This window comes from Larus michahellis, chromosome 1 (assembly GCF_964199755.1).
Source record: "Larus michahellis chromosome 1, bLarMic1.1, whole genome shotgun sequence".
NCBI classification, from domain to species: domain Eukaryota; kingdom Metazoa; phylum Chordata; class Aves; order Charadriiformes; family Laridae; genus Larus; species Larus michahellis.
In genome coordinates, this window is record NC_133896.1 from 142,608,759 (window position 1) to 142,618,955 (window position 10,197).

A 10,197-nucleotide genomic window follows, 5' to 3' on the forward strand; every position below is an offset into this window, starting at 1 on the left:
ACTACAGCCATTATAGTGGGTTTAGAGAAACAGAATTTTAGGGAGCATGTCATCTCCCAGCCTTTTTAGGTATCTATTTTGGAAAAAGACTGTCTTGGTCTCTATATTGACTATAAACGGAGCCTGAAGTGACCGGTTTAGATATAGATGTCTACATCAGATGAATCATAACCTGAAAGTTGTACTGAATATTCCTAGTTACTGAGAGCACTGACTTTGACAGCAATTTCGTAATAACTTGTATAAGTTGTTTCCGTCTTTTGCAATACCTTTGGATTCGGTGAAGTGACTGATGAAGAAGCAAACCCTTGCAGACTTTTTGGCTCTGCCTAAGTGAGGAACTAAGAGCGCACCTTGCCCATAGGCAAACATGTTGCAACATAAAATGCAAATAGCTTGAAAGAAAAATAGAAGCATTAAAGACTCAGCTCTTTATGTGCCCTAGAGGAAGAGGAGAAACTGGCAAGACCTTTGTAAGACAATTCAGGGAAAACTCATTTGACACAACCATGATGACACTCACATTATTGGTATTAAAAGTCTTGACTTGTCACAAAACATACTTTGCTACAAATGTAATTAAATAATGGACAAAATAGTTTAGTACCGACAACAAAACAAGTTCACATTTAACACGTGTCATTTCACATTTTTCTAACAGAACACTTAATTCAATGTCAGCTCTTTGAGCATGGTAAATATCTTACACAAAAAATAAATTAATCAATAACATATGTATATACAAAATAGGATGACTGGTAAAACTTAATCACAGTTGCTGCTCAACAGCAGTTATCTCAAAGATGAACCTCTGGTTATATGTGACAATTAAGATGGTAATTCAGCTGGTTCATATAACAAAATAGTGTGGCTACTGTAGACTAAAGCTAAATTCTGCAGTTCCTTGACTATAAAATCACTTGCGCTACTGTCCTTACATCTTAACTATGCTCTTGTTCTGGAACAGCATGGGGGGATTCATCCTGTCAGAATTTTGTGATAGTGTTTGCAGTCACCGGCAATCTGTACGAGAGAGAAAAAGTCCCACTTAGCAGCAGGAGGATGACAGCTACAATCCCGATAGGAATGGCAGCACCAGCTTCCTGCGCCGCTGGGCTGGAGGGCATGTAGGAAGAAGGAGGAAAAGCGATGCTCTGGTTGTGCGTTACAGAATAGAAATTCCAGCTCACAGGAATTAGGACACACAGACCAGCGAATACATAGAAGAAGCCACCCACCAGGAAGAAACGGGTGATGAGAGTTTTGTGAGTGATTCCCATACAAATGTTTCTCAGAGCAAATATTGTGGCAGTCAGTCCCAGCAAGCCCATGAACATGGCGATCAACAGGAGGCCCTGAGCAGCATAAATTTCGTGGGGGATGGAGGAGTCATAGCCACTGAATTTATGGCAGAACTGTTCTTTATAGCCAGGCGAGACGTGAAGGTAACTGATGAAACAGACTTTCCAAATCCCCACCCAGGCAATGCCAGAGGAGATGATGGTGGTGTTGTCCACGTGCCACACTCTCCATTCCACAATTCCCATCGAGACGGTGCACAGGATCCAGCCTACCGTCCCCAGGGCAAAGGCGGCTAGCTGGAGGTGTGAGGTGCTGACCAGGGAGCTCATCCTCTGGAGGTCTCCTGCTCTGTCGCAAACACGGTTGCCATGTGAAGAGAGAGAGGCACTGGAAAGAAAGACAGCATAAAATTACAAAGGTGATTATTATTTGGGTGAATAGGTGAACCTGCTAGTGGAAAAGAAAAAGCAGGAGAGAATATGTGTACGGAGGGAGGATGGTAATCATCTTTCCCCAGTTGTAAGGAATTGTTGAAGTTTAATGTCCACAGACAAATAACATCTAGGCTTTAATTCTGTATGTTTTGTGGTATCACAAGGAGTAGAAAGGGTCTCTGATTAGCTCCCCTTACAATCTCTATTTTACATTCCCAAAAGGAAAATTCACATCTTTTTCTAAGTTATTTTCTTCCTTCGTAATTAATCATTATGTTCACGCGTTACATGTAACCAGGAGCCCTAGGGTTACTGGCTAGTAGAAACTAAATCTGACAAAAATCCTCGGGATCCTGGCTGTTACAAGAAATCCTCCGAAGCAGCCGCAGAAGCCACGCTCCTCTCCCCTGGCAGCTCTGTTTTCGGTGCAGCAGCCCAACCTGAACAGAATTCTGCTTTTGCGCTGCCCTTACTGAGAGCTGCTGGGACCAGCATTAGAGAAGAAAACCCCATAGTCCAGAGGTGTGAGCCAATCCAGGCCACAGAGTCTAATAAAGACCACCAAACTTTGACCATTTTAAGATTATTTGACCACAAATGCGTTAGCAGAAACACTAGAATTATTCAGAAATATAACGCTCTGTGTAGGGGCTGGAGCCTGGATGTGGTGCCATTGCTTTCCCAGCCCCAAACTTTAACCAAGGTTTCTTTAGTGTTTTACCTTCGCAAATCACACTTGTTCATAACCTGCCCAACTTCCCCAGTTCAAATCATCCTAATGGTGTGGTGGAAACGATTTTGGTCATTTAGTCTAGCAAAAGATTTTAGATTTGCTTGCTGACTGTATGTTCTGAGTGTAAATTAGGGTTTTATTCTAATTTAAAAAAATAAACATCTCTTAATTTCCCACGTCTTTCATACAACTTTCTGAACAATTACAGGAATTATCTGTGATCAGAGGAGATGTGTCCTTGAATTTATTATGTACCTCTTTAGAGATAGATCTTTACATTTTATGAATTATTTAAAATAACCTTTTCTTCTGCTTCCATTGCATTCAAGACTGAAGAAATACTGTACCAAGCTCACTCTAATAAGAAGATAGATCTGCAACTATGTTTTTTTACTAAAGCAATAACTTTTCTATTTACTTATCTTAACCCAACAGATTTAGTGATACAACCTAGTTGCAAAAATCAATCCATAGAAATCTTAAATACAAAATATCTTCATAACAATATGGCCTTAAGCAAACACTTACTTCAGTCCCGAAGCTGATGCCAGTGATAAGATGATGGAACAGAGTGGTGTTTGACACCAGCCAAACACAGCAACATCTGCAATTTTATCATTTTGGCTTCCTAGTTCATCTGTGTGTCTCTGGTAGGACTGATTTCCTGTGGGACATATTAATCTCCATTATTGCAAATGTACATTTAATCCTTTCTCACATGGAGGAAATTGCTCCGGAATAACCTCCTGTGTTTTTATCTACTTAAAACAAAACCAATTTATAAATGCTATCTCAATCTGCTACATTATTTACAAAGTGATCATAACCCCCCCTATGTAATTAACAGTTGTTACCAGCCATGCGGTACAGTAGCCCCACAGGCATTATGAATGGTTTTCTTTCTGTCCCAGTTCCACATCAAAATAACGTCATTTCTGTACGTGTCTAGTGAAAGTAAGATGCTGGACAGAAAAGAGCGCTATCAAAGGAGTCCTGCGCTGACTCCCTTCTGCTTTTGTTTCAATCGTTCGAAAACACAGAGGCCAAACCTGAACCATGGAATCACAGAGTGGTTTAGGTTGGAAGGGACCTTAAAGACCATCTCATTCCAACCCCCTGCCATGGGCAGGGACACCTCCCACTAGACCAGGCTGCTCAAAGCCCCATCCAGCCTGGCCTTGAACACCTAAAATACCATTTTGTGTAAAGCCCGTATTTCTGTAACACTTTTCATATACATCATAAACATTCATTTAAACAACTGACCGATACCAAGGTCGTACAAGATAGGCAAGCAGGCCGATCCCTGTCATTGAGAGCTGCTCAGAGTATGCTATCAATGTGTCTTCACGGATTGAATTTACCCACCTGTCTGCTCACAGAATTAAATGAGATTGTAGCTGTGATTACTGAGCCCTCCATCAAACCTTCATGTGCTAAGCGACCTAGAATGGTGTCCAGAAGTGAATTATAAAACTAAAAAATAGGAAAAGTTCCTTTTTTTTTTTTTTTTCCCATGAGATTCGCCAAAAACCCCACAGAACGAGCGAACACACAGGATGAAATAATTCAACAAAAACTCTGAAAACACTGGAGAATAACCAGCTAACGAAGATGGGCTTTAGATGAGGTCCCGAATGTCTAGACACAAAAAATTGCTTATGTAGGAAATGATTCATTTTGGCTCATTTCTCCACACCCTGCCCACTGGAGCTCATTTGGTCTAACCTGATGGTACTGGCTGACTTAGAGAAAAACCAAGGTGAAAAAGAAGTGCTTTTGAGAGTGATGATGAAATTAAATTATGGCTATCGTACTTGTCGTGTTTCGGAAAACCAGATAGAGGCTCATACTTGTGACCTCTTGGCCTTAAGGTTCAGCAAGAAAGTAAGGAAAAAAATATCAAGGTGTCGTAGTTACAGGAAGTTGCTTGCCACGTGAAAACATGTCAAAACTAAAACAATGAACTAGTTCCTGGTTCCAGTCTCCAGCATCGTGAATATTAATAAACACACTATAAGTTTTGCTGGTATCATAAAAATGAGAATGGGTACGTCTCACTTGCCAGAAGCATTGCTTTTAAGGGAAGATTTTGCCTAAGAACAACATATTTAGTCTCGTGTTTCTGACATAAACCCAAAGCCTGAGCGCTGATGCGGGTCGCGGCACCCGTGGCACCTCGGGGTGCCGTGAGACGGGGACATCCCACCCAGGTGGTGCCGTCAGGGTCTTGCTGTGTGCCTGCCGGCAGGCAAAGAACAGCAGGGAAACACGGTTTCGCCCAAATGTAGCAAGATACATTTATTTTTCCAGGACTCCTGTGGCAAGCGTTTCCAAAAAAAAAAAAAAAAAAAAGAAAGAAATAAGAAGACATTTCGCTTGCAGATGCCAAGTAAAACCGGGAGTGAGCTGCAGAGGGCGTCTCCCTCCAGGATTTCACCCATCCCAGCGCGTCACTTGCTGAGGGACCTCAGGGAAGGAGGGAGAGAGGGAGGGAAGGAAGGGAGGAAGTGAAGAAAGGAAGGAAAAGAAGGAAAGGAGGAAACTTGGTAGCAAGAGGAGGGCCAGGGCCCTGCGCCAGGCTGGGGCTCCCAGCAGCACCCGCCGCAGCCGGGTTCCGTGAGCAGCGTGTGGGCTGGGGTGTCCCCCCACAAGTTCCCATCCTTGGAAGGCGGTGCAGGAGCTGAACTCGGCTCTGACACCAGCACTGTCCTTCCTGGAGGTTGCAAAGACAGAGGCATCCCCTTCGGAAAGGAAGAATGTGAACCATCACTAACTTGCCATTCGCATAAAAGTAAAGACTTTTTTTTTTTTTTTTTTTTTAAATAAAACCTTTTGGTCCCTGTGCAGATGCCCTTTCCAGCCTTCTGAAAGAAAAATGTGAAAGTTCAGTCATTGCATGTTTAGAGCTATGTTCGATAAAATATGGTTTAAAGCCCAGATCATATAGCAGTCTGTGCTAACACGGACAGAATTGGCATAATGTATTGGCTGGTGTCATGCTTTAGTAATTATTATAAATATTTTGAATTAATTTAATTAGTATAGTAAGATTACCTATATGGTCTGAATAATACAATGACGTAACACAATCACTCTATGAAATTTCCTACGGCAAATGAACTCATATTCAGCCAGCTACAGAGGTTTTCTGAATAATTAGTCGGTGTTATTGGCATGCGGTTCTTGATTTGGAAGCTCACTCAGAGCTGCGGATCTCAGCATTCAAAGTCTGCATGCCAGCTATTTCCTGGGACGGAGCTAGCCTACAAAGGCAATCTTGCCAGGAGGACCAAACTAGGTCTACGTGGTGTGTCTGCCAGTGGATGAAGAGCATGACTGAAAACTCTTCCCACCCAAAGAAGCAAAAGTGTGTCAAGAGGAGGCCACGGTTCCATCTCTCAGTTTCCCATGATTTCATCAATATTTTCATTTAGAATCGATTCAGTCCAATCCAAAAAACATTCCAGCAGCTTCTGGGGACAGTCTTTGGAAAGTCTAGAAAAAGGAGAGCTGCTTCTACAGGCTTCTCACCTGGTAGTCCCTTGCTATTATTTTGCTATCATTTTCTCTCTTAATACATCTTTAATTTCCTTCATTTGGAAGGGCTGTCCTTCATGGAAGTATTTTTAACTAAATACCCTACTTGAGTAAAAGCGAAATGTAAAGTTGCTAGCATTCAATGGAAATTTGCACAGAGAAGACAGAAGCTAACAGTAAAAGGCGACACATGCTAGTGAATTCATCCAAATACAGAAACTTGAAGGATCTTTTCCTCTTTATTGCTTATTTCTATTTAAATCAAGCATCGCACAGTGAGTAATTTATGAAAAGTGTGTTGAGCCATTGCCCATACACTTCAGGGACAGAATGAGTCCAGACTTTCCCCCTCTTAGTTACAAGAAACAGATGAGGGTGCCCGGGAGCTGTGTTGACTTTCCTACAGCTGCAAGCTTGCTTCTAGGAGAAAAAATGGAAGCAAGCTGCTCTCTCACTGCCAAGTGGTTTCAGAGTCTTTTTGGGGTCATCTGTGTATCATGCTTACCTTCAAAAAGAATAAAATGGAACGGTGCAGTTGAAGAGGTAAAGGTTGCACCTCCTGATGTTCTCAGCAGCAGGAGCAAACAGAAGTGGAGCTCTGCTTGAAATTTTGTTGTTGCTTCTTTTACTTGCAGTAATGCTAGTGACAAAAGGCTCAGGCTATGATATCAGTTCTCAGAGCAGAGAAACCTAAATGGCCTAATCAAATGCATTTCACTTCTGGAATTAATACTGTGTCCGCTGAAAAGCTGTTTTAATTACATGCAGTGGTCTATATAGCTCAGCTGGGTTTCAGATCTGCTTTCTAAAACTCAACCTGCCTTAAGCTCCTGAAACAAAGATTTTAGAAAATCTCCAGGTGAATGCATGAAAAAAACCTAGCATACTTGGTTAATTAGTGTGTGTAAATATTAATTAGCATGTGGGCTTTTCAGGTCACTGGGTCTCAGACTCCCTCATGGGGTGAGGGCCTGTCCCAGGGGGTGATGTCCAACTTGTAGGGTGGCATAGGAGAGCGCACCCAACCATGCAATCCCCGGCAAGATTTGTCTTTAAATGCATCGTTTCATATGATGGGCTGAGGGCCAGGTGACACTAGCTTTCAGCGAGTTTGCGTGGAGGGAGTTTGCCATTTGGTAGAGGTTCTTTAGAGGTTGGTACATGCTAGCTAATACATTCCCCAGCAGCAGCCGCCCCTCTGCTGTATCTCTCCTGCTCTGGGACCTGAAGCGCCAGGCAGAGCTGGATGGGCCAGTCATCAACACCTGCCACAAAAGATCTCAGATACAGAAAGAGGCTGCAGGGAAGTGTGAGACGGAGCTGGGGCTCGTCATGTGAATTCGTGAAAGTCTTACACAAATTGCATGATCCTTGACATGATACTCAAAGGCTGTACTAATGCTTTAGATCCTTGAGTTTGGATGTATCTAGGAGAGAACTTCAGAAATGTTTTCTTCCTTCTGTCATCACTGTTTCAGCACAGCTCTGGTTGAAGAGTGGCTTTATCTCTAAGGTTATCTTCTTGCTGGAGTCCCTGACACAAGAGTTGCCGGCAGTGACTGCTAAATCACTCTATTCCTAGCTTTTTCAGAAGACATTTAAACAACCGCTCAGTGTGGCAATTCTTTTGCTCCTATTTTCCTGTATACAAAGTTAGCTGCGTTTATGACCCCTTCCTTGAATACAGTCTCCCGGACATTCAGAAAGTCTTGAGGCCTGAAGTCTCAAACACCGATGTCTCATGTTTAGGTTTCAGCTGTCACTAACATACTCATTTTCAATTAGAAAAGACAAACTAGCAGGGCATAGAGTCTTAAAAGTCAGTATAGAGTATCTCCAGATTTAACACAGCTTATGTACCCCCTTCCAAATGCCAACATCCAGTGTTATAAACTCTGCCGCTTTCACTTTCTCAGTGTGTTTCAAAACAAGTAAACCAAAGCAGTCTTCACTTCTGTTCCACCCAGTAAGAATACATTTGAAATTTAGCTGCGTAAAAGTTCTTTGCCTATTTCAGGAAGAGATTTTGTTTGATTTGCTTTGATGGTAGGATGAAGAGAAACTGATAATTTCTATATATTCCTCACTGTTTTTTCAGGCCCTAATTTACTTCTCTGGGGTTGAGCCCCGCTTAAGCTCTTGCTAAAGGAGGAAATGTTGCAGGCTTGTAGGGAGTGAGATGACAGTAGGCTTGACTCAGGACCCAGAAGACCCCATATTATCAGAGTTTCTACAGATTGTTTTGCCTCCGCCTTGAAGGGACCTCCATTTAGAGCCTAAGTAGAACAGTTTAGGGACATGCCAGGAACGACAGCCCCTGAAAAAACAGGAGGCTACACTGGCTATGTTGGGATGGGAAGCTCTCAGGAAGCTTCAGAACGCAGAGGGAAGCCCAAAAGCTTGCCTACTCTGGGTGTCTGGCACAGAGGAAAGAGTGCTGAGAGGTCAGGAGTGTGACTAAGGCGACCGCATCCAGGTCCCAGAGAGATCCCACACAACTGGGAAGATGAGGACACTCAATACAGGCTTGAGGCATGGGAAGATGTCACCCAGACGGAGTCACCTTTCCAGCCAAGAGAATGGGAGCTAATACTGCCTGGTGCCTGCAGGAGAAAAGAAGAACGTCTGAAGCACCCAGAGTTTCATCCTGGACGTGTCGCATAGGCACGCTGTCTGGAGGAACGAGCGTTGCTTGTGCCGACAGTGCGTGAGGAACTGCCTACAGGAGAGGGAATGGGAGAGCACACGACCTGCACACAGCAACCTGACGGCCAGGTTTTCCTTCATAGACATGGGGTGAGTGGTTGAAAGGAGAGCTTTCCAAAAGGGTAGGAGACACTACTTGTTTCTTTGTAAGTGATAGCGCAGCTAAAATAAAGTACACTAAAAATTGTAAACAATAGAAGAGCAAAGTATGACTCTCCCTGTCTGCAGCCCGTCTGCCTGTTGAAACTCTGCTGCAGCTTGTAACCACCTTGAAGAGAAAGCTCATGATAAACTCTTCCTATATAAAACACGCACAGAGTTATTTTTCCCGGCCTGTGTAAGCAGGAATTCATTTATTTCCATTTATTTCACGTTTTAAGCAAATATTTTTCCTTTAGATATTGCCAGGCACCGCATGCATTTTGAAATTAACGTTCAAATCCTGCTTTTGTAAAGTTTTATAGCCTAGATGCAGCTTTATTGGTCTATACTGGACATGGCTTACTAACCAAATCCTTTATTCAATCTGTCTTGCGGCAGAAAACGAGTTTAAAAAAAAACCCCAAGAGCATAGTAATTAAGAAGGTCTCTTCTTAGCAATATCCCTATGATTTAATGCTTGAAAACTTAATTCTTCAATTCCCAGTTGGGAAAACATTCTTTATAGGAAACAAATAAATATTTAAATCTCTCTCCATCTGTTCTCTATCAGCACTTCATAAAATAAGTCGCATAAAAAAACAGAAAGAGACTTACTTCTGTGAGTCTGAGAGTTGCCTAAGGCTTTGAAGCGGTGTCAGCTGGATGAAGCAAGTTCCAGAAGGGAGGTGGAAAAAAATGCCCGTGCAAATTGTCCGACTTGTTACGCTACCAAATAGGTACCTCACGGTTCCTTGTCACTCTCCCACTAAGTCAACAAAGACGTAGGAAGTCAGTTAATCATTAACATGTTATAAAAATATGAAAGCTTTACCGTATGCCATTTTTTCTAACTGCTCTAAAGCACTTACTGAAGTATACAGATAACTTCCGCGGAAAATGCAGTTTTCTCTAAGACACCCTTTCAGAAAATCTGCCTTTGCAATGACATGATTTTCCAGCCTGAGACCACCACGATGTCCCAGCCTGACAGCCTGAAGGACACAGAATTCTCATCTGAAAGAGAATGAAGTGATTTCACAACCCTTTCTTCTTTGTTAGAATTTTCCTCCTGTATTTACGCGACCCAAGTTAGTGCAGCTCTGCAGCGGGAAGAAACACAGGGGAGGAGGAGGAGATTTTCCAAGGGGTAAACTTAAGCTGAACTGGTCTCTTGTTGGACTGTGGTTGGCAGCACCCGTACTTTAGTACCAATAGTACCATGCTTGCTATCTCGGATGTTTAAAAAAAATATCCCAACACATTTTTTTAATTGTTATGTTTGCCTTGCCCGTGAATGTAAATAATAGTTCTTAAAAATGGTGAAAGACAACTTCACTCCAT

At 42.6% G+C, this 10,197-nt stretch overlaps 1 protein-coding gene across 1 annotated transcript; it reads right to left on the reverse strand.

Moving 5' to 3' along the window:
- Positions 1-986: 986 nt before the first annotated feature.
- Positions 987-9,605, reverse strand: CLDN34 (claudin 34). The gene is made up of 3 exons (XM_074572891.1): positions 9,472-9,605; positions 2,998-3,133; positions 987-1,689 (listed from the first exon to the last, which is right to left on the reverse strand). The coding sequence occupies exon 3, from the start codon at positions 1,629-1,631 to the stop codon at positions 987-989; it is 645 nt and encodes a 214-aa protein (XP_074428992.1). The 5' UTR covers positions 1,632-1,689; positions 2,998-3,133; positions 9,472-9,605.
- Between the last annotated feature and the right edge of the window lie 592 nt (positions 9,606-10,197).

Coding starts and splice junctions, on each gene's coding strand:
- CLDN34 (XM_074572891.1), bottom strand. CDS start 1,631: ATGAGCTCCCTGGTCAGCACCTCACACCTCCAGCTAGCCGCCTTTGCC.